The sequence below is a fragment of the Aspergillus homomorphus genome, assembly GCF_003184865.1.
Source record: "Aspergillus homomorphus CBS 101889 unplaced genomic scaffold BO97scaffold_80, whole genome shotgun sequence".
NCBI classification, from domain to species: domain Eukaryota; kingdom Fungi; phylum Ascomycota; class Eurotiomycetes; order Eurotiales; family Aspergillaceae; genus Aspergillus; species Aspergillus homomorphus.
In genome coordinates, this window is record NW_020291966.1 from 47,416 (window position 1) to 70,041 (window position 22,626).

The 22,626-nt window shown below is 55.3% G+C and overlaps 8 protein-coding genes across 8 annotated transcripts; 4 read left to right on the plus strand and 4 right to left on the minus strand.

Annotated features, from left to right (window-relative positions):
- The first annotated feature begins 340 nt into the window (after positions 1-340).
- Positions 341-1,593, plus strand: BO97DRAFT_409341 (acyl-CoA thioesterase). Its single transcript, XM_025696042.1, has 2 exons — positions 341-624; positions 683-1,593. Exons 1-2 carry the CDS (start codon positions 481-483, stop codon positions 1,421-1,423), a joined length of 885 nt encoding a protein of 294 aa, XP_025546089.1. The 5' UTR covers positions 341-480; the 3' UTR covers positions 1,424-1,593.
- Positions 1,594-1,665: 72 nt separating this feature from the next.
- BO97DRAFT_447223 (uncharacterized protein) lies at positions 1,666-2,625 on the minus strand. The gene is made up of 3 exons (XM_025698750.1): positions 2,460-2,625; positions 2,140-2,377; positions 1,666-2,081 (listed from the first exon to the last, which is right to left on the minus strand). Exons 1-3 carry the CDS (start codon positions 2,579-2,581, stop codon positions 2,004-2,006), a joined length of 438 nt encoding a protein of 145 aa, XP_025546090.1. The 5' UTR covers positions 2,582-2,625; the 3' UTR covers positions 1,666-2,003.
- A 1,187-nt stretch (positions 2,626-3,812) lies between these two features.
- BO97DRAFT_473985 (putative branched-chain amino-acid transaminase) lies at positions 3,813-5,307 on the plus strand. The gene is made up of 5 exons (XM_025700286.1): positions 3,813-3,927; positions 3,982-4,014; positions 4,071-4,211; positions 4,292-4,923; positions 4,984-5,307. The coding sequence occupies exons 1-5, from the start codon at positions 3,891-3,893 to the stop codon at positions 5,257-5,259; spliced, it is 1,119 nt and encodes a 372-aa protein (XP_025546091.1). The 5' UTR covers positions 3,813-3,890; the 3' UTR covers positions 5,260-5,307.
- A 183-nt stretch (positions 5,308-5,490) lies between these two features.
- On the minus strand, positions 5,491-7,390 carry BO97DRAFT_409344 (RTA1 domain-containing protein). Its single transcript, XM_025696043.1, has 2 exons — positions 6,841-7,390; positions 5,491-6,773 (listed from the first exon to the last, which is right to left on the minus strand). Exons 1-2 carry the CDS (start codon positions 7,057-7,059, stop codon positions 5,805-5,807), a joined length of 1,188 nt encoding a protein of 395 aa, XP_025546092.1. The 5' UTR covers positions 7,060-7,390; the 3' UTR covers positions 5,491-5,804.
- Positions 7,391-7,843: 453 nt separating this feature from the next.
- On the plus strand, positions 7,844-9,549 carry BO97DRAFT_409346 (putative branched-chain amino acid aminotransferase). The gene is made up of 3 exons (XM_025696044.1): positions 7,844-8,291; positions 8,376-9,381; positions 9,434-9,549. The coding sequence occupies exons 1-3, from the start codon at positions 8,084-8,086 to the stop codon at positions 9,444-9,446; spliced, it is 1,227 nt and encodes a 408-aa protein (XP_025546093.1). The 5' UTR covers positions 7,844-8,083; the 3' UTR covers positions 9,447-9,549.
- BO97DRAFT_409348 (putative fatty acid synthase subunit alpha) lies at positions 9,519-14,982 on the minus strand. Its single transcript, XM_025696045.1, has 2 exons — positions 14,674-14,982; positions 9,519-14,549 (listed from the first exon to the last, which is right to left on the minus strand). The coding sequence occupies exons 1-2, from the start codon at positions 14,739-14,741 to the stop codon at positions 9,689-9,691; spliced, it is 4,929 nt and encodes a 1,642-aa protein (XP_025546094.1). The 5' UTR covers positions 14,742-14,982; the 3' UTR covers positions 9,519-9,688.
- Positions 14,983-15,464: 482 nt separating this feature from the next.
- BO97DRAFT_379499 (ABC transporter) lies at positions 15,465-21,176 on the plus strand. The gene is made up of 7 exons (XM_025693166.1): positions 15,465-16,614; positions 16,674-17,183; positions 17,270-17,503; positions 17,567-18,252; positions 18,315-19,735; positions 19,809-19,892; positions 19,961-21,176. Exons 1-7 carry the CDS (start codon positions 15,867-15,869, stop codon positions 20,958-20,960), a joined length of 4,683 nt encoding a protein of 1,560 aa, XP_025546095.1. The 5' UTR covers positions 15,465-15,866; the 3' UTR covers positions 20,961-21,176.
- Positions 21,177-21,935: 759 nt separating this feature from the next.
- BO97DRAFT_308008 (cytochrome P450) lies at positions 21,936-22,547 on the minus strand (the record flags this gene model as incomplete). Its single annotated transcript, XM_025691178.1, has 1 exon — positions 21,936-22,547. A coding segment is annotated over one exon (612 nt), but the record flags the coding sequence as incomplete, so codon positions are not given.
- Positions 22,548-22,626: the final 79 nt, after the last annotated feature.

The window sequence follows — 22,626 nt, forward strand, 5'->3', positions numbered from 1 at the left end:
CTCGGAGTTTAGTTCGGTCGAGACGGTATTGGAATAGAGACGGGGAATGCGGTGGACGTTAGCCCTAAGGTACGATACTCACCGATCTTACATTCTTACTTCAGGTGGGCATTTCTTGTTTTTTTCCTAGAGTAATTGCATCTTGCGGGCATTACAGACCATACGAGACGGACATTACATACATTACGCAAAAACAGAGAATCCTGCAGCGGCGCTAGATCCTTGCGTCAGGCTGAGAATCAGGGCTCCGCCACCGTGCAGCACACGCCAACTTAGCGGAGATCCTTCTCCTCTGAGGCTCACTGGCCATCAGAAAAAGCAGTGCAGCTTACGCGAGCGGAAATTTCCGCCTCATTCGACCTTCGACGTTCTCACCTTGACGGATTGACTTGAAGGGATTTCTTCCTTGATCTTTTTCGTCCTGTGTGGTATGTGTTGACCAAGTCTGCAACTTCGTACCATCGACTCTCCTCCGCAACCATGTTCCAGCTCCCAGCGTCGCGAGGCGATGTCGAGAACCTCCTCGGCGCAGTTTGGGACTCCCTGACCTTCAACCGGGTCTTGGTCGGCGCGGGGATGCTGTTTCTTTTCTCGAATGTGAAGGGGTTACCGGGCGTCTGGCATGTAAGTCTTGCACTCTACCGACCTTTCGACTTCGACTCCAGATACTAATATCCTTCAGTACCGTCTCTTCAAAGGCCTAGTCACCGAACTGGTCTGGAAGCGCTCGCGCCAACCCGCGCCTTTGATCGACTCGCAGGGCCGACCGCGCCTGTACAGCTACTTGGTCACCGAGTGCGCTAACCCGATCATCGAGTGCGATTACAACCTCCACAAGTCCAACAGCACCTTCTTTTCGGATTTGGATATCAACCGCACCCAGCTGATGATGGCGCACTTTAAGCACGTCCTCTCCGCCTCATGCATGCCGCGCACTGGCGGCGGCCGAAAGAAGCCGCTCTTGATGGCCATGGGCGGCGTCTCATGCCTGTTTCACCGCGAGGTCAAGCCGCTGCAGCGCTATGAGATCTGGTCGCGTGTACTAGCGTGGGACGAGAAATGGGTGTACGTGGTTAGTTACTTTGTGAAGAAGGGGGCATTAACACAGGACGGGAAGATCAAGGGAGATCCTGATGCGAAGTTTGTGTTGGCGTCCGGGCTGGCGAGATATGTGTTTAAGGAGGGAAGGGTCACGGTGAAGCCGGAAGAGGCACTGCGAGAGTGTGGCTTATTACCGCTCGTAGGAGAAGACGGTGCGGCGGTGGTCGATCAGAAGGGAGCCGTTGGTTGGGGCAAGGAGCAATTTGAGATCGAAAATCAGAAGGGACTGGCAATTGCGCGCGGATTCTCTGGTTTGGAGGTTTTGCCTTCCATGACTAGGTTCGGAGAATCGGGCGTGCTGGGGAGATATGGGGATTTCTGATCTGAAGAGCCTGTGGGCAGATGGTAGAGAGACTCACGTTGTTTTATAAGCTGGCCGGCCTGCAGTTGATCGAAGGATGTCGGTAGGCAGCAACAATGTCTCGATGACGATGTACTAGGGTGCTATTCTTCTTTTAGCTGTCAATAGAAACGAAGCTTGGGACTTTGGTCTGAACAATTTAACGAGTGGCCTTGCGATATCAGGGTGAAGATTTAATGGTCGCATCCTACTTCAAACGCCGTATATATTTCCTCCCTGTCTCTCGTCTTCCCATCTCAAATCATCAGATGTTTCCAAGAGGTAAACCTTCGGGGCTAGTTAATGAGATGGTACGGTTGAGTTCGAACATATAACTGCATATATAAACAAAACGAAAGACCCCGACTTGACCAGAGACTCCAAGACTGTAGGAGCCTAGCTATCACACCGAACATACAACAAACAAATACTATAATCAAAAAGCCTCGCCTCATCATCGCATATTTGGGCCAACCACACATATGCGCACCGAACGATTAGAAACCACAAAAAAGAAAAAGAAAAAAAGATCACGCTACAATAGAATCGCAAACCTCAACTCTCAACTAAGCCTATCAAAGTCCCCCGTATGGATCGTCTCCAGCGCAGAGATCTCCACCGACTCAACGTCCCACAGCCCCTATACCTGCATTAGCCACCAACCTCGTTGGACCACGCACTTGCAGAGCATCACCTACCTTGACAGCATTTTCATGTGCCTGGATTGCCTTCAACACACTCTCCTCACTCGGTGCCTGGCACGCAAAGCAGGCTCCCAGGGTCCCCGCAGGGGCCGACTCCAAGACCGGCGTGGGAGAAGACAACATATCTCCCGCGAACGTGAGGACAATATCCTGGTTCTTGAATTTGATGGGTTGAGAACACGGGGACGGGTCCGCCAGTCCAGTATTCTTCTTGTTGAAGACGACCACGAAGCTGAAACATGGCATCTATCAGGATCACAGATCGACGACGCAGACGCACCAAGAAAGGTGGGTCGGGGTAGGGGAAGTCATACTATTCTTGTAGCGGCGATCCTGCTGTCGTTGCAAGGAATCGACTCGGCTGCCTGAGGCCGATGATCGAACCGCAGATCCGGCGGTGACCGCGGGAGAACAGGGAAGATGTCAGATTGAGCATGATTAATGGTGTGCGTGGTGTGGTCACAGTGTTCTAATGGTCGGAGAAGTGGATCGCGCAGAGGAATGGGGGAATATATAGATTACAAAGCCGCAACCTTGGTGAGCCTCGAGACCTCCCTCCCACCAGCAAGTCCACCACTGTTGGCAGGATTTCGGGACTTCGCTGTGAATTGCTATCCAACGAGCCTTCTCTCCTGTATTCCAATTGATTCCAAGCCACCGTGGTACGATTTTACTTTGGCGAGGAGAAGATTGCGCAGTGTATTGACTACCGGCTATAGTCAACTCCTGCAGGATTGGCGTCTTCGTGGGCTTGGCAGAACTTGGCCGTCGTGCGGCTGTATATTCCTGATTGCCTCTATTCCGCCATGGTAGTGCTGACACTGCAGAAGTCGACGCACAGTCGTATCGACTTACAAAGAATATTCCACCGATGCTAGTGCTTACATTGCAGGATTTCAAGCAGTCGCTGCATTCCAGGTGCAGTAGCGGTAATTGAGGGGCGTGTTTCATGACGGGTAAGATAACAGACGGTATCATACCAGATACAGTACCGTATTGTATTATCATACAGTACTGTATGTCAATCATACCACCATCACAGCCCTAACAGCCCCACAGGGCCGAGACCAAGCTGAGGGAAATACGACTGATCCTTCAATCTTCCTTTGATGCTACCCTAACTGATAGTTCCACCAACCATTTCTGCACCAAGGCTGACAGGAAGCTTGGTGGACCCTTGCGGCTCAATCCACACGGAGCACTAAGGCTTAGTCGCTGCAAGCTGAAGATTAGATGCTGCCGTGTGACCTAACCGGACAATACGGTATCTGAAGCCGTATATGCAGGTGCTGCATGATTTCTTTCTCCTTAGTACGGTGCTTAGTGGTCTAAAGCCATAGCCATGTGGGATCTGCGTCTTCCTCGTGTTCGGTGGGTCATATCCTATGCACTTATCAAAAGAAAAAATATAGCAACGTGCAGAAGACTATGGCAGAGCCTGAATGGAGGGAGAAAAAAGGCCCCCAAGAACTAGTTCCAGAATCGAGACATCGGCATCATGAGACGCAAGGAAGTGGTGGAAGTGAGCAGAATAGCATGGTTTGACTCGGGCTTTCCACAAGGCTGTGAGAGCTAGTCCAATGGTGACAGGAGATAGTTGGTCGGTGTGGAAGACTTGGCTATTAAAGTGATGTTTGTAAGTTGTGTTGTAGATCACGAACAAACCACCTACTCTTCACCCAACCCCCCCTTCCACACTCCCCCACCTTCACAAACCAGCCTTTTGGTCAACTGTGCTGTCCAAGATGTCAAACTTTCCCGCTGAGCCCGTGACGAATATTGGTATGCTGTCTTTGGACTCCTGTTCACAATGCAATGGCTAATGTAGCGGGACAGAATGGGAGAAAGTCGGCGTCTCCTTCTTGGACGGTACACCATCAGCCACATACTCCTCTGTCAGAAGCTATACTAATCACCTTAGGTAGTCAACGGCCACGTGGAAAGCGACTTCAACTTCCAAACTGGAACATGGTCGGATCCTGTATTCGTGGAAGACCACTATCTCCGAGTCCATGGCCTCGCGCCAGGGCTGAACTATGGACAGCAGGTGTTTGAGGGCATGAAAGGTATACTCTCCACCAGATTCACTCACCCCCATTGTTTGTCCAACTGCAAGCTCACTCACTGACCCGACACAACGTTCCAGCCTACCGCAACAAACGTGGCCAGATCCAAGTCTTCCGTCCCACCGACCACGGCCTCCGCATGCAGCGCTCCTGCGAAGCTGTCTCAATTCCCGCCATCCCCGAGTCCCTGTTTTGGAACGCGGTGAATCTCGCCGTCGCCCGCAACAGCGAGTTCGTGCCCCCGCACGAGACCGAAGCGGCCCTGTACATCCGGCCCCTGGCGTTTGGGTCCGGCGGCTGGATGCCGGTGGCGGCCGGTATGCAGTACAAGTTCTGTGTCTATGCACTGCCATTCTGCGCCTACCACGGCACGCTACCGGTGGATGCGGTGGTGCTTGAGGAGTTGGACCGCGCTGCCCCCGTAGGCGTTGGGAACGTCAAGGTCGGCGGCAACTACGCGCCGGTGCTCAAATGGAGTGATAAGGCCCGGAAGGAGGGGTTCGGGATCACCCTGCACCTGGATAGTCGGACGAGAAGTGAAATCGATGAGTTTAGTACCTCGGGGTTTGTCGGAATTAAGTACAGTGACGGTGGGGTAGAGGGAGGATATACCTTGGTTGTGCCGAACAGTCGGTGTGTGATTAAGAGCGTGACGAGTACGAGTGTGATCGACTTGGCCAGGTCTCTCGGCTGGAGGGTGGAGGTTCGGCCTGTGAGTGTTCTCTCTCAAGTTTGTGTCGGCCCTCGTGCCATTACTAACTGATTTCGTTAGATCCCCTACGACGAGCTCGCCTACTTCGACGAGGTTATTGCTGTCGGCACGGCGGCCATGATCACCTCCATCCGATCGATTACGCACCGGTCGAAGGACCAGGTGTTCAATTATAAGACTAGCGACAAGCCGGGCAGTGTCTGTGAGAAGTTGTCGACGAAGCTGAAGGCGATTCAGAAGGGCGATGTGGCGGATTCGTTTGGCTGGTTGAGGCAGGTGGTGGATCCAGAAGCCCGAGAACAGACTCAGCCAGTTGTGGAGGTCACTGCCAACTAGAATAGTTTATGGGTATCGGTGTCTTTCCAAAATCTACCATTTCACTCCATGCATGGTTGATCACTTCCGATCTATGCACATGACATGCTCTGGTAATAGTTGCGGTGGCTAGGGGAAAAGGGGCCAATCTAGACTTGTCGGCCCTCCAAGCCACTAGTAATGCTCTAAGAAGAATTAAGACTCAGGGTCCAGATTCGGCGAATCAAGAGTCGAAGAGTTGAATAGCACGTAGCGTGGCACTCAGAGTAGTCAAATTTGTGGTAACGATCAATCAAGTATGTGCAGCAGCTGTCTGATGACGTGGATATTCAACAAGGAAAACAAAGCAGAGAACAGAAAAAGACCCCAAACCAAGATATTGATCACCCAAACACCCCTTGCGCTATGAATTGCGGCCGCCCGGATATCTGTATATTGTATCTTTCGCAGAAACAAAGTGAATAGACCATTTCTAACAACGGCAATGAAAAGGAAAACGGTAGAAAAGGGCATTCAGCCCAAGAATCAGATTCATAACACATCAAATTGCTTATCCCATCGCACAATCACCGTCTAACCTCATTCCCCTGCTGATCATACCACGTTCTCTGTGGCCGGTCCCCCGCTGTAGTACCCGCATTATAGCCCGCCTCGTAGCCGGCATCATAGCCCCGGGGGGTGTTGCCGCGTTCCTGGGCGTCGAGCAGATCAAAGGCGACGCTGCCGTGCTTGCGGTGGCGTTTGCGGTCCTTCCGAGCCTCCTTCTCGGCCAACTTGGCCTGCTTCTTCTCACGCTTGGCTTGTTTCTTCTCCCGGCGGCTGACACGCGGGAACTCGCTGTCGGGGCCTTGCAGGATCTGACCGGGGTGGATCACATTGAGGATAACCAAGGCGAAGAACATGGGCAGGGCATCCCAGACGTACTCGTACCATTCGTGGGTGAGCACCGGATTGTTCGGGTCCGTGCCCCGGGAGTACTGCGCCAGGCGGAAGACGATACGCACGGTGATCAGGAATAAGGCCGCATAAATGGCGTAGAAGAGCCAGCGCCACCCGAAGCCGCTGCCGCGCGCGACCTTTTCATTGTCCAGCTGCCCGTTGCGCTCCATCTCGGTCATCTTGCGCTGCAGGTAAATGAAAAACGCGGTGAAGACAAGGATGAAGAACTCCTGCAGTCCGATACCGCCCATGTAAATGTGCACGCCCATCATGGTGGTGGAGGTGGAGGCGTCGGTCGAGGTGGTGAAGCCGGCACCCACCAACTGCACGATGAAGGAGATGATGTCCAGCCACACGAAGATCTGGCCGAAGCGTTTCGCGGAGACCCCGCCGAGCCGGCCGTCCGGAATGAAGAAGTAGATCAGTCGGCCGAGAGTCATGTAGAGGAAGGCGTTGATCCAGATGGGCGCCAGGAGGAAAAAGATGGTATGCGGCGTGTTGTACGCGTCTTTGTTTTGGTGCTTGGCGAAGAGCGCGGCCATGATGGACGATAGCAATTCCCAGAGAGCGCCCATGATGACGACCCAGGCGTAGCGCTGTGGGGTGGCATTATTAACTTGGTGTCTTTGGATGCGTGGGAATCGCGGGGATTGAGAGACATACCTTCTTGAACATAAATGCCTGGAAAATATGCACGGCAGTGGTAAGACCGAACAAGACACAGAACAAGACGGCAGCCCCGAAGTTCGCCTCGTACATGAGGATATTCCCGCAAGCGCCCGGTGGCACATAGCCATTCTTGTTCGGAGTGACAGGCACGCATGTTGCCGTGCTCGTGGCCGAGGCGGATGTCGCCGACGCAGCAGTAGTGGTGGCACTCATGGTGGTGAGCGAGGAGGTGATTTACATTCGTTTGAGGAAAGAAAGACAGAGACGTTGAGGAAGAGGATGACAGAAGCTATATATTCGGGACAGAAAAAAAGTCAGGCAGAAACATAACCGACAGACCATTGCCGCCGAAAGCTTCAACCCCATGCCATGCATGGTGAGACTGGGAGATCGCCGAGACTAGCCCCTGACCGGCCTTCAACCCACCGGGCCCAGTCAGGCAGCACCATTCCAGGGAGGTGGGTGAGAGAGGCTCCTGGATTATTGAATCCTGCAGACAAAGAACCAGAGAGAAAGGAATGCATAGTGAGCCGGTTAGTTTCATAGGTAGTTTCATGATAGTTTATCGGGGAAGAGTTGTGTGTGTGTGCGAGTCAGATTTTAGCATTGCGTATTGAAATGACTTTACCCTTAGAGATGGAAACCCAAGGAATCGGACGATCCCCAAGGTGTGAGTGGTGGACTCGGATACGCTAGGCTTCCTCTGGATAAGTGTCAAATAGGCTCAGCCATCGAGCGGGCGGCAAGGACCCGCCGACTAGCCCCTTTTGAGCTAGTGGTTCCGACACAACCAATCACACGGTGTCTGTCTCGCCCGTGTAGGCTGAACCCTTCAAGGTTGATCATGCTTGGACCTCGTATTTACGCTTGATCAGTTAGTGTTAGGCAGGCAAATGTCAAGTAAAAATAGCATCGTGACAGGTTGAGCGGCTGCATTAACATTAACAACTAAATTAGTTACATCCTTCATCCTGCATCCTGCATCCTCATTCCCATCCCCATTCCCATCCTCATCCTTCATCCTTCAAATTGCGTGGTTGAGTGCTTACCAGTCAGTGCCCTCACGATGGGCCAAGTAGTGGAGGTTATTGACGGGTCCGTAAGTGCCTATGGTAGACTACATATACATCCCCCCTACTTAAGATGAATGATCGGCAAGAGTCCGAAGATTGGTATACGAGTCCTCCCAACCGACCAACCCGTTGAGATCCCCACTGCCAACCTTGAACCGTGAGAGATGGCTCATCGGTTCCTCCCCCGCTTGCCTCGCACGATCCACACCCCGATCCGCACGGCCTCACCCAGGCCTCATCACTGTCGCCACTACTCGTCGCCGCAATCTGCCCGGTCGCAAGCTGCCTTGTCCTCTCTCCGCATCCAGAAGACGCAATCGCCGAGCCCCCCGCCCGATGCCGGACAGTTACAGTTTGGAAGGGCTTTTACAGGTGCGTGACGATCACGTGACTGTCCCCGATCTTCCCCGTCATCCATGGATGCCCTCTAATCAGCTGCAACCAGCTGCACATTAGACCACATCTTCACCTTCGAATGGACCACAGAACATGGCTGGACGAATCCCCAGATCACTCCCTACGGCAAAATGCCCCTCGACCCTGCCGCCTGCGTCCTGCACTACGCCTTCACCTGCTTCGAGGGCATGAAAGCCTACAAGGACCCACAGGGCAATGCACGCCTGTTCCGCCCCCAAAAGAACCTGCAGAGGCTCAACCGGTCGGCAGCGAGACTGGCGCTGCCCACCTTTGATGAGGAGAGCATGTTAGATCTGCTGGCCCGGTATGTGGAGCTGGAGAAGGGGTTTATTCCCCCTCTGCCGGGATATTCCCTCTACCTGCGACCGACGTTGATGGGCACGGAGGCCAGCATCAGCGTCTCGCGGCCGCGGTCAGCGCTGCTCTATGTGATTGCCAGCCCCATGGGGAATTACTTTGCGGGCGGCATGAAGGCTGTCTCGTTGCAGGCGACGCGGTCGCCGGTGCGCGCGTGGCCGGGTGGGGTGGGCGAGTTCAAGGTTGGGGGGAACTATGCGCCCAGCATTGTGCCGCAGGAGGATGCGGCAGCGGCGGGCTTCCAACAGAATCTCTGGTTGTTGGCCGATAGCGAAGGGGACGAGTATGTGACGGAGGCTGGGACAATGAATCTGTTCGTGGTCTGGGTGAATCCGGACACCGGCCGGACAGAGCTGGTGACGCCCCCGTTGGATGGCACAATCCTGCCCGGGGTGACCAGAACATCCATTCTGGAGCTTGCGAGGGAGAGACTGAGCAAAGAGGGGATGGACATAAGTGAGAGGAGCATCACCATGAAGGAACTGGCCAATGCTTCGAGGGAAGGACGGCTGTCAGAGGTGTTTGGCGCGGGCACCGCGGTGGTCGTCTCGCCCGTCAGATCCATTCAGTGGAACGACCAGACAATCGATTGTGGCCTGAAGAAGGACGAAGAGGCCGGTCCGGTGAGTCTGAAAGTCAAGAAGTGGATTGAGGAGATCCAGTATGGTTTGGTAGATCATCCTTGGAGGTAAGTTGTTTCCGCGAGTTTGGGAGAACAGACTGATCTAACGCATCTCTAGTTATCGGGTATAATGGCTTTTTAATCCTTGTACTAGCTAGCATCAACTTTTATTTTTAATCCAGGCTTTCCTAGCCTAGCAAATAAGCTACGAGTGAACATCCCTTTAGACCACCAAGTTCAGTATATATCTCATATGTGCCATGGAGCAGTGAAGACATGAGCGGGAATGAAAGAACAACAACATTAAGACAAAACCCAGAACCTGAACGCCATCCCTCCCAGTAATAATATCTTATAATCTCTCGTCAACCGTCTAAAAGCGCACCGTGGGATCCAACAGGGTCTCCAATTCCTTCTGCGGCGCCCACGGCGTAGCAGTCTTCAACTCGAAAAGACTGTTGGCGGCCAACCCGCGATAGAAGAATGCATCCGCCTTCTTCTGCCGTTGAGCTCGCTTGTCCACGTATGCCTGATACTCCTGCTCTGTTACGGTGGCAAACAGATACTTAGGATGCACGACAATCGTCTGAGCGCCTTTCTGCCCGAACCCGAAGGACGTCACACTGATGGCGCGCAGGCCGGCAGGACCGGTCGTCTCCAAGGACCGATTCAGGAAAGCAATCTGCTCGTTCTTCTGCAGCTCCACGTCCACGTTATCCAAGTTGCGGTTGCCTGGCACGATTCCGGTATTGAGGATCTGGAGCGCGCCATTTAACATCCACGCGCCCGCCGCACCTTTCGGGTGACCGGTCAAATATTTCTGGAACACGCCGAGAATGACGTTGCCCTTGGAGCGGCCGAGGTGCGAGAGCTGGGTTTGGATGACGCTGCACTCATTCTTCTCGTTAAGCTTCGTCGAAGTCCCGTGGAAGGAAGCGACGTCCAGGTCGTCGACCCCCAGACCCCAGACAGCCAGGGCGCCGCGCAGGGGTGCGATGGTCGGATCATTGGCCCAGAAGGCGTTCCCGAGGTGGTATTGCGCGTTCTTGAAGTCTTTGCGAGCTTCGGCCTCGATCTGGCTGGTGCGCTCACGGACATACGACTCCACGTCCTCGGAAGAGTCAAGGCTGGCGACCTCGAGTTGGAGGTCCTCGAGGGCAGCCTCTCGCGCGAAGTCAATCTGTTTCTTCCGGAAGTCGAGACGCTTGCGCCGGTTGGAGAGCTTAAGTAACGGCGAGGCGATGCGAGAGGAGGTTTGCGACTCACGCGCCTTGGAGAGGATCCCCTTTCCGGGCGCAGGCACCGACCGGCTGGCCTTATCGCTCGAAGTCTCGACGAAGGCGACCACGCCGCGGACGGGCAGGCCCATCTGCAAGGCGAGTTTGGCGGTGGTGAGGATCTGGACACCGCAGCCGTGCGACTCCATGAAGCCGTTGCGCGTGCTGGCGGCGGGCCGGGACATCTCAGACGCATCACGACCTTGCTCGAACTCATCAACCGCGTTGGAGGTCGCTTTCATATTGGCAAACTCATATGACAACTCTTCGCCGAAATCGTCCCCACCGCCGACGAAGCAGAACTGCGCTTTACCGCTGACGAGCGTGTCGTAGCCGAGCTCGACCGACTCAATCGCGGTCGCACAGGCGCCGACCGGAGTGCGCATCGGACCAGCGGACGACATCAGCAGCATATTCACCCAGGCGCCGATCGTATTGACGAACGACTCCTGGAGGATATCTTTCTGCACGTCCCTCTCCTGGTACCGGGCGCGATACATCTGCTGGAGCGAGTTGAACCCACCGATACCGGAGCCGATACAGTTGCCTGCCTCAGAGATATGGATGTAGCGGTAGATCTCATAAGGGTCAGTGATTCCGGACGAGAGCAGCGACTCAATCGAGCACACCAAGGTGTACAGGGCGACCGTGTCGACCTGCGAGATCAGATCATCCGATATGCCGTACTTCTTCGCATCCCAGCCCGTGGGAATTTGCCCGGCCACCAAGCGGTCAAACCGCATTGCCTTGGGCACCAGTAGCTTCGCGCCTTTCTTCAGAACCGCCCGATACTGGTCAGTCCCCGGCTCCAGCGCGATATGCACCTTGTCCCCGTGTTCCAGCTTCAATTGCTGCGCGGTGGCCTCGGGCACCTCCAACGGCGGGAAGTCCTCTTGAATGAGCACCTCGTGCAGCATCTGCTTGCGTTCGGGGTCGTACCCACCGAAGAGATCTGGCTCGATGAGACGGATGCCGGAGTGGGCCAGCATGTGCTCTTCGTACTTCTGCTTGATCTGGTGGTCGAAGACAGGCTCATTCGTCTTGGCATCGACCCAGCCAGGTGTGGTGCCATTCTCGTAGCGGATCAGTCCCATCAACCAGGCCATCTCGACGCAGCCTTCGAGCGAGAACTCGCCGTACGCTTCCATCTCCCAGCGGGTGCGAGCATTGCCCCACGGGCCCAACTCGGCAAATCCGGTCACAACAACCACGCGCTCGAGGTCGACCATGCCTTGCAAATCGGCCGTGAGCGGCTTAATGTCCCGGTGATAATCGAGGACCTCGGGAAAGTCGAGGCGGACGTGCGCTTTCGGCACGGGTTTGGGGGCACTGGTCTCAGAGACCGCAGTGGGCGTGGGTGGAATGTCCGAGGAGCATTGGGCTTCCATGTCCAACTCTTCGAGAAGGGCTTTGCGCGTCTGCGCCGTCTCGTTGATCTCCAAGCGCAGTTCTTGCACCTTCTGTCGGAGGTCTTGCACCGCACCCATCCGACCGGCCAGGTCGGCGTACAGGGGTGCTTCCTCGCAGAGGCTAGAGATGGGGTTGAACATCAAACAGAGGAGACACTGGGCCATTTCTTGCTGGGAGAACGTTCGACACCCGAGGCGCTCAATGCCCTCAGCGACCAGGTTGTTGCCGCTCATGAGACCCGTGCCCCGAGTCCAGCCGATCACCGCACCGCAGACCGAGAGGTAGTCCGACCAGTCCTCCGAGTGCCAGCGGTTGAAGAGCGCTTCGAGCCCCAGCTTGGACTCACTGTACAGGCCGTCTCCGCCGAAGGTGCCATGGTTGGGCGAGAGAGGAAGGATGACTTGGGTGGGTCGCGTGCGCGAGCCTTGTGCTTCCTTGTGCGTTTTGACTGCGCCCAACAGACGCAGGGTATTGGTCATCATGGTTCGATGAGCAAGCTCGGCGTGCGGGTCAATCTTCTCGATAGTTCGGCCATTTTCTGGGATGGCTGCGAAGGGCAGGATGTGGTCGAGATCCCAGTGCAGCCCGTTGGGTCCGTAAATGTAGTCGATCAGCGCGGCGACGTCCTGGGAGCTGGCTTGGTTGAAAGGCACGACAACCAGTTCGGATTCGCGGGCCCCGAACTGCGTGTACAGATCCTGGTACTTGCGGACGACACTGGAGGAGAAGCGGCTGGTGGTGACGATCACGCGTGCACCGCCGGAGAGCAGGCCCTTCAGGACTTCCGCCCCGATGGATCCCACCCCGGCACCTGTCAGGAGCACCGCGCGGCCGACGAAGGACTCCCCGCTGGTCGTCGCCTGCTCAAGCACAGCGCGATACTGCTCCGTGAGGTCAGGACTGTATCTCCAGGAGGAACCCGTCCGCTCCTTCAGATGCAGATAAGGCTCCAACGGAGGTTCGGTGCCGGGAAGAGAGACCAACTCGGCGAGCGGAGCTGGCACGGGGCGCTCCTGCTCGGTGTAGGAGATTTCTCCTGCGGCAGTGATCGTCGTGCAGGGACCGCGACTATCGGGACGGGCCAGATACTTGGGACCGCGGTGCAACGACTCGCGACACCGCTCGGCCAGCCCGGTAAACAAGGATGCCAGCAAGGGCTGCTCCTCGAATTTCCCAACGATATGTTGCAACACATCCAACAGCCGGGGGTCTGCTGCATCCTGAATATGCTCGCAGCGCTGCGTCGCCAGCTGCAGATCGGCATCCTTGCCGTCCGTCCGGGACACTTCATAGTACAAATGCAGCAAGTCCTGCAGCGCCCAGCTCCACGCACTATCAAAGCGTCGGGCCTTTTTCGCGCTGAACTGTGGCTGCACGCCCGAGGTGAAGTCCTCACCCAGCTCCTGATGGATCTGGTCCAGCGCTGCCCGCAGGTCTTTCTCCACCGTCACCTGCAGGTCATCCAACGCGCGTCGATCCTGGTCCAGATCGATCTCTAGATGCTTGGAATACAGCTTCAACAGCGCCTTGGACAACTCCTGCTGGCCTCCGGTTAACGCCTCCAGGGTTTTGTGATCCAGCATCATCGCATGGCCGCCCGCTGACTCTTCTGCCCCAGCCCCCGTGGTCCCTCCCAGCGTCAAACCTTGCTCGGTGGCATACACCTGCACCAGCCCATCAAAGAAGGCCTTCGCTTCCGGCTCCTCGCTGATGCGACTCGCCGGCTGCTGTGCGATGGCCAACAACAGGATCGAATCCTGTCGGCCGGACCCTAAGCCCCAGCGAGACTGCAGGTATGCTCTGGTGGTGGCCACGGTGAACTGCCCAGGCATTTTGGAGGCAAACATGGCATGGAGCATCTTCAGCATGACCTTGCGCATTTGGCCGGTGAAAGCCTTCTGGAGGACATCGCTGAGGTCGGTGACGGTGAGGTCTTCGGCGCGATCGGGCAAGGAGCCGAACTCGCTGTTGAGATCGCCGATGATCTCATTTTCCAGGGTCGAACGTCCTCCGGCTAAGGACTTGATACTTTGGGTGCCGACGATATCGGTGACGGCGATCTTGAGGACTCGAGAGAGGAGCGTGCGAATGACTTCAAATGCGCGGGGAGGCTGGTCGTCGATGGCGGCCTCAGGCACCAAGGCTGCAGGCGCAGGAGTGGGAGTGGCGGCCTCAGGCGCCAAGGCTGAAGGCTTGGTAGTGGTAGGAGCGGTGGCGGGAGCGGGAGCGGGAGCGGGAGCGGGAGTGGCAGCAGCAGTAGCAGTCGAAGTAGAAGTAGAAGTCGAAGTAGAAGTAGCTGTGGGTATAGAAGCAGGAAGAGCCCCGTCATACTCATAGTAGATCTCCTTCCCGTGTTTCTCCGAGGCCAAGAGTTGTCGCTTCAGTAGAGAGGCTCGATCACGATGCAAGAATTTGGACTGCACCGTCTGAGCCATCATGTTCGTCAGGGTCGCCGCCGGGCCGATCTCCACGATGCGTTCGGCCCGGTATTGGCTGAGCACCACATCTTGCGTTTCAATCCATCGGACGGGGGAGGCAAACTGGTATCTATTGGATATACGTGCATGCAGACATGCACCTCTACCGTTAGCAAGCCGAGAACACCCACGGTCGATCGTTGCCTATCAGATGCAAATGCAAGGAAGGGTAGGAGACGGGAGGATAAACGCACGACATCAGCTCCAAAAGCAACGTATAAGCCAGCTTCCGCTGGGCATCATCATAGTCCATCGCGGCCATGATTTCCGTTGTGTGACTTCCAGAAGCATGGAAGACAGTTTGTGATGTGTCCCTCGTCTTTCCAGACGTGTGTGTCCGCTGTTATACTTCACGAGCACCGAGGAAATGGCGTCTATTTCGGATAATGCCAGTCGCCTTGCCTCCCCCCAAAGCTTCCTATTCCTGGCGAGAACTAAACTGACGGCCGCAAGAAAAGAACCTGCTGCATGGGGCTGGCCACGAGGCTGTTCCTGCGGCGCAGGATTCAGTTGCTGGAACTAAGGCAATTCTCTGGTCCAACCAAGATGGCGTGTGTTGAGGATGATAATATCGAGGATACGAGGTGGAACTGCAGCCTGTATGGCGTGGTATGTATGGTGTGGTATGTATGGCCTGACTTACTTACCGTACGCGGGAGATTGACGAGACCGTATTTCGCAGCATACGATCATACCGATTGTAATGAGGTAACAATATTGACCAACGACTAACAGGAACGGGACTAAATCCTTCCCCAGACCTTGACTAAAAATCCCTTAATGGCTTCGGCTGTGCAGAAATCCTGCGCCATGTCAGCATATGATTGGTAGGCTCGGAAGCCCTAACTCCCCAGGGAAGCCCGCCGGGGTCAGATCCTACCGGAGCCTTATGGTCAGCCACCCTTGCTGTCAGCCCAATGATTCTTGCTCATGTATCCTTTCGATCGGGAATCTCAATTTCCCAAGTCTTCGATCCTGAAACTAGCTTCTCGCATCCTTATTCCCCCTTCACTGGTGTTGGGGGCCAGATTCCCCTCCAAGCCACGCAACCCCCCGTTGGGAATTGCCATGCAGAACCCAAAAAAACGCGAACGACAGCTGGGTGCCAAGAGAAACGTGGTAAGCGGATCCGAGCCTCTGAGCCTCCAGGTTCTTGCTGCAGAGCTAAGGCTGCCTGCTTGTCGGTCGTGAAACTCGCTCGTGCGTGGGGCAGTCCGCGGCGGTCACTCCAGGCAGACACAGCAACAAACACCACCACAACAAAACAACCCCAGTTAAACAAATATCACTCTCCCCAGTGAGTAGGTAGGCACTGGTTTAGTGCGGGATGAACGGGTGATTCTTTTTCGCTGTTTGCTTGCATCTGCCATCTCGAAACCCTGGAAACATGGCGAGATCTTGCACGATCGAGGTCGAAAACCACTTCGGGCCCATCGTCGGAGATGCCTGTTATGGGGGGTTGGACTTCACCTTGTACTTTGAGGAAGCCTTTCTGTCCATCTTCCCCGCTGCGACGGTGATCTTAGCGGCGGGCGTGAGGAGTCTCGTGGTTCGTAGATACAGCGTCAAAGTCCGGGGAGGCTGGTTGTACCCCCTGAAACTGCTGTGCCTCGCGCTCTACTCTATCTCGCAGCTGCTGCTCTTCGCATTCTGGGTCAAGTCGGGCACGCCGAAGACCGACCTCACCATCGCAGCGACCTTCCTCCGCTTCCTGGCCACGCTCTTGTGTGGCTATCTGTCGCTCTTGGAGCATTATCGATCGGTCCGGCCCTCCAAGGTCCTGAATCTCTACTTGCTGCTCTCGCTACTCTTCGATATCCCTCAGGCTCGCACGATATGGATTGTCCAGGGGCTGCACACGGTCGCCGGCATCTTCACCGCCGGCATGGCTGTCAAGGTCTTGCTGTTGGTTCTCGAGGCATGGGAAAAGCAGCGCCTCGCCAAACCCATGTATGCCAGCCCAGCGCCCGAGGACTGGACCGGCGTGATCAACCGCAGTCTCTTCTGGTGGTTCAATCCGTTGTTGTTCCGCGGAGCGCGCAATGCGCTGTCAATGGGGGATTTATTCCACCTCGAGGACTGTATGATCCCCAATCCAGAGGGAAAGCACCGACTAGCTGAGCTCTGGGAGAATTGTACGTTCCCACCCCAACACCAACCTCTCCGGGTGCACGCTCTAATGATTGTTGTGTAGGTGAAAATAAAGAGAAGTCTGGGGCCATGATCGGTCCTATCGCCAAAGCCTTCAAATGGGATCTACTAGCCGGAATCATCCCCCGTCTAGCTCAAACCGGATTCACCTTCGCGCAACCGTTTCTGGTCCAGACTGCCCTGAAGCTCTTCACCTACAACGACCTGCCCAATGCCAAAAGCAAGGGCATCTTCCTGCTGGGGGCTTACGCGCTTGTTTACGCCGGCATTGCTGTCTCCACCGCCACCGCGCAGCACAAGACCTACCGCTTGATTACCATGATGCGGGGAGCGTTGGTGGGAATGATCTTCGATAAGAGCACGACCATCAACGCCCACATGAACGATGACTCGGCTGCCCTCACGCTGATGAGTACCGACATCGAACGGATCACCAGTTGTGGACGCTATTTGCATGATACGTGGGCGAGTCTGATTGAGATTGCTATTTCCTTGTACTTGTTGTATAACCAGCTCAGTACGGCGGGGGTGGCGCCGATCATTATTGCTTTCGGTGAGTTCCATCCTTTCCCATCCTTTTCCTGGATTCAAGGCCTGCGTGAGAGGATTTCTAACAGGTTTCGAACTTTGGCGGCTTAGCGTGCACTGTGGTGGCCATGAAAATCGCCATGGTGGCCGGCGAGCGGCAGAACATGTGGATTGAAGCAATCCAGAAGCGAGTGGCGGTCACGGCAGAGATGCTCGGCTCGATGAAGGGAGTCAAGATCTCGGGGCTGAAAGACCTTCTACATAACAAAATCCAAGGACTGCGTGAGGACGAGATTCTTGCCTCGCTGAAGTTTCGCACGCTTTTGATTTTTGTTGTTGGGCTCTGTATGTGCTATCTTTTCCTTTGCATCCAGTGACGACGGACTTTGCTAATTTCACCTCTGCAAGCCAACTTCAACACCCTGATCACGCCGGTGGTGACTTTCACTATCTATGCGATGGGCTCGCGCGATGGAAAGGCGGGCTATCTGGACAGCGAACGAGCGCTGACCTCCCTAACCCTGTTCAACCTCTTCTCCGTGTTTGTCGGCGCGCTGGTGGAGTCGATCAGCGACACGGCCATGGCACTCGAGTGCGTCGACCGGATCCGGGATTACTTGGCGAAAGATCCACATGAGGATCTGCGAGAGGTCGTCCGATCGCAGGACCTGTGGGATGAGAAAACCCCCTGCATCGAGGCAATTAATGTCGACGTTGGATGGAAGGGAGGCGAAGCCCCTGTTCTGCACGGCCTGTTTTACCGAATCGAACGCTCCTCCTTGACAATGATCGTGGGCGCCGTTGGCTGCGGAAAGACCACTCTGGTCAAGGCGATGCTCGGCGAGGTGAACTGCATGACGGGAAAGATGAGAGTCAGCTGCGACCGGATGGCGTACTGTGGACAGGAGGCGTGGATGACCAACGGCACGGTGCAAGAGAATATCCTCGCGGGGTCAGCGTACGACCCGCGGTGGTATTCAACAGTCATTGCGGCTTGTGGCCTTGAGAAGGATTTCACAGAGCTGGGCAACGGCGATCAAACTGCGGTCGGCAGTAAGGGTGTTTCACTGAGCGGTGGACAAAAGCAAAGATTGGTTTGTCTTTCCCTCGTTCGGATCTCTTTTTCTCTTTGACATAGCTCACCATTTCCCGGCAGGCACTCGCTCGGGCTCTCTACTCAGGAGTCGAAACAATCCTCATGGATGACGCGCTCAGCGGGCTCGATCCTGTCACCGACGAACACATCTTCACTCAGGTCCTAGGCCCGCGCGGACTGGCCAAGAAGCAGGGCTTGACCATCATCATGGTCACGCATGCCGTCCACCGACTTCCCTACGCCGACCACATCATCGCCCTCGAAGCGGACGGCACGATTCTCGTCCAAGGCACGTTCGACGATTGCTGCAAGAGACTCGACTCCATCCAGGGTTTCGCCATCGCCAAGCCCCCTGCCATCCAGATGAAAAGTGAGATGCCCAAGGCCGTAGAGAAAGCCAGCGCCCCCTACTCCAACGAGGCGATCTCGGACGCGCGCAAGACCAGCGACTTTCAGACGTACGTCTACTATCTCACAACGGTGCCGTGGTATAACTGGCTGGTGTACTTCGGCGTCATGGCGGTGTTTGTGTTCTTCCAGGCCTTCCCGTCCGTCTGGGTGACCTGGTGGGCCCGCGATAACGAGGAGCAGCCCAACAAGAACCTGAGCATGCGCATCGGCGTGTACTGGCTATTCGGCGTACTCGGCACCTGCTTCCTCCTGGCCACGGCATGGTTTTACATGCTCAAGATCGTCGCCCAAACGGCCTCGGTCATCCATTCGCGGCTGCTGCGGACGGTACTCAACGCTCCGATGGCGTTCTTCGCCTCAACCGACTCGGGCATCACCATCAACCGATTCAGTCAGGACCTGGAGCTCATCGACATGGAACTGCCCTTGGCCGTGCTCCAGACGTGCCTGGCGCTCTTTCTGTGCGTGGCGCAGCTGATCATCATCGCGGTCTCCGCCAAGTATATCACGGCCACCATCCCGCTCTGCATCTTCGTTTACTGCATCATCGGCACCTTCTACATCCGCACCTCGCGCCAGCTGCGTATCATGGACATCGAAGCCAAATCCCCGCTCTTCTCCAATTTCATGGAGCTGCTCAACGGACTCGTGACCATCCGCGCCTTCAACTGGGAGGAGCAGTACAAGGTCCGCAATCGAGCCCTGCTGGCCGAGTCCCAGCGCCCGTTCTACCTCCTGTATACTGTCCAGCGCTGGCTGAGCCTCGTGCTGGACATGACTGTGACGGGCTTTGTGATCGTGCTCATGGGTATCGCCGTGGGGACGATGCAGAGTACAGACGCGAGCTTTCTCGGTCTGGCGTTGGTGAATGTCGTTTCGCTGAGTGCCAGTGTCAAGGCACTGATCACGGATTGGACGGTGCTGGAGACGAGTCTGGGAGCTGTGACAAGAGTGAAGCATTTTGCGGAGACGACCGAGTCGGAGGATATGGCTGAGGAGAGGGATCTGCCACCGGACGATTGGACCAGCGGGGGCACGATTGAATATAGAAATGTCTCGGCTTTCTATCGGTGAGTAAGATCAATCGCGAGACGCTAAGAGAGCAAGACGACGAATGATCCAGTTACTAACCACAGAGTGTAGGGACCCGTCTGCGCCAGTATTGAAGAATGTCTCTTTCCGCGTCCGGAAAGGAGAGAAGATTGCCATTTGTGGGCGGAGTGGCAGGTATGTTAAACCAGAAGATGCAGAAATGGAAAACAGAAGAGAGGTTCAGACACTGACGGTTGGTACAGCGGCAAGAGTACCCTCGTCTCCGCGCTGTTCCGCATGATTGAACTTTGCGACGGCTCCATTGCAGTGGACGGGATAAACATCTCGACGCTGCCCCGGCAAGAAATCCGCTCTGCCATCATCGGTCTTCCGCAGGATCCCCTGCTTTTGGAGGGCAGCACCGTCCGCGAGAATGTTGATCCCTTTGACTACTCCCCCGACGAGGCAGTGATCAACACCCTCAAGCGCGTCGGCCTCTGGGAGATCATCGAAGGTAAAGGCGGGCTCGACACCGTGGCCAGCGGCGAACTCTTCTCGCACGGCCAGCGGCAATTGCTGTGCATGGCCAAGGCCATGCTCCGCCACGGAAATATCATTGTCTTCGACGAGGCGACGAGCGGAGTCGATCCGGATACTGACGAAATGATGCAAGAGCTCATCCGCTCGTGCTTTGCCGACTACACTGTCCTCACCGTGACCCACCGTCTAGACACAATCATCGACTACGACCGCGTGCTCGTCATGGACCATGGTGTCTTGCTGGAAAGCGACCACCCACGAGATCTCCTCGCCCGCCCCTCGATCTTCCGTGAACTGTACAAATCTTCCCGCGGATGGGAAGAATACGAACGTCAGGAACGGGCAGAAGCTGAAGCCCGCGAGCGCGAGCGGCTGGAGAAGGAGAAGGAGAAGGAGAAGGAGAAGGAGCAGCAACCGAGAGGTCGCCCCAAACGCTTTTCCTACGTCGACACGGATGTGGTCAGTGAGAAAGAAGAGCCCGAGACGTTCAACGCGATCCGTGACCACTGGAACGCGGTCAACCAGTTGTTTGAGAATATCATTCCTCGAGCTGTGCCGCGCAATCGCAGCCGGAGTCGCGACAGTGGAGATCGTGAGATGAAGCGTCACAGCAATCCGGAGCCATCAACAACAACCCCGGGCGGAGCGGTGAGTGGCAGAGATCGCAGGAGTTTGACCGGTTTGGCGGCGAGAGGTCGCTTCTATGGCGATGGTCACATTTGATTTCTTTGATTTGTTGGATTTGATATAGAATTTCGCTTCTTGGAGAGCTAGATTGTAATGGTTGAGGTTGTTTTTCTTTTCTTTTCTTTCTGTATTCATTCCTTCTTGAGAATGCGAGAATTCATTCGGTGCGTCACCTGATCAGGCGGTCGAGGCTGGCAGAATACCCGTCCATTTTACATACACATTACAACAACAATACAACAACAATACAACAACTACAACTAGATGTTATTTCTAAACCAGCGATAGACTAATGAGGGATCTATGTCGAATTCTTGTGATCATGCACTGTTTACTGGGTGATGTATTGCTTTATGTATGAATGGCAGTCATCTTGGGGTTATCCAGTTGTGGATTTTACCAGTGGAGGGCAAAACTATATATAATCCAAACAACACCCACGACCAAACCGGTGGACTTCTTCCGGTGAAAGCTGAGGTACTTCTAAGAGCATCTATATCACCACCGGATTGTACAGGAAAGACTACAGAGAACATTTAGCATAGAGAAGAGGTTGATCTAACAGTTTTATTCATCGAGAAAGAAGGATATCGACGCGTGGTCAACTTGGGCACGTGACTCGAGGAAAGCGAGTTTCCCACAGACAAGTCAGTCCTTTCTACTAACCACCACGGAATCAACATATCACGTTCCGAAGCATCTCTCAAGCAGCCTCAGGAATGGTCGTCAACGGAAGGCCGCTTCAATATGATAACATGGTAGAAAGACTAGGCCATGTTTTACTTGGATAACATGCCACCCTCAAACTAGGTCTATGGTTTCAACATGGGGTACAAAACAAATATAACATATAATTCTCACTATGTGCATTTTTAGAGATGAGTTTCACCAGAAGCCCAAATCTATACTGTGACAACCCCACAGACAACCATCCATGACTTCACCTACTACACCAATTGACTATTCATCAACTCCTACAACGGTCCACTCAACTACAGCTTAGACCACCGTCCGTGGCCTGAATTCAACCCACGGGCCCTCCTTGGCGGCGGTAATGTGCAGGTGAAGCCGGTATTCGCCATCGTCACCGGCCTGAACACCCTGAGGCAAACGCATATCGAAGGCGTACAGAATGTGCGACAGAGTCAAAGTGAGCTCAATGTATGCCAAAGGCTTTCCGATGCAGCTGCGAGGCCCAATGGAGAAAGGATTGAAGGCTGCGAAGGGGGAATATTCGCTGCGGTACGGCTCGGGGGTCGCCTCGGGCCCGAGCCACCGCTCGGGGACGAACTTGAAGGGTTGCGGGTAAATCTCCGGGTTATGGTGAATGCTGTAGACACAAGTGGCAACCTCCAGACCCTGGGGAATGTACTGTCCATCCACAGTGGCTCCGCCGACGTCGGCCTGGCGCCACAAGGGTCCAGGGGCCGAGGGTGACAGGCGCATAGTCTCTTCAATCACTGCACGGAGGTAGGAGCAGGAGTTCACTTTCGGGCCCAGACGAATCTCGTCTCGAGACTGGAATGTGCTGCGAACCTCGTGCACGGCGCGTTCGTACACCTTGGGGTGGTGAGTGAGATAGTACAGCGACGCCGCGAGTGCGGTGGAGGTGGTATCGGTTCCTAGGGATTCCTGGTTAGCTTCCCTCGATGCGACGGGGCTAATCATTTCTACATAAGAGGAGGAGGAGGAGGAGGAGGAG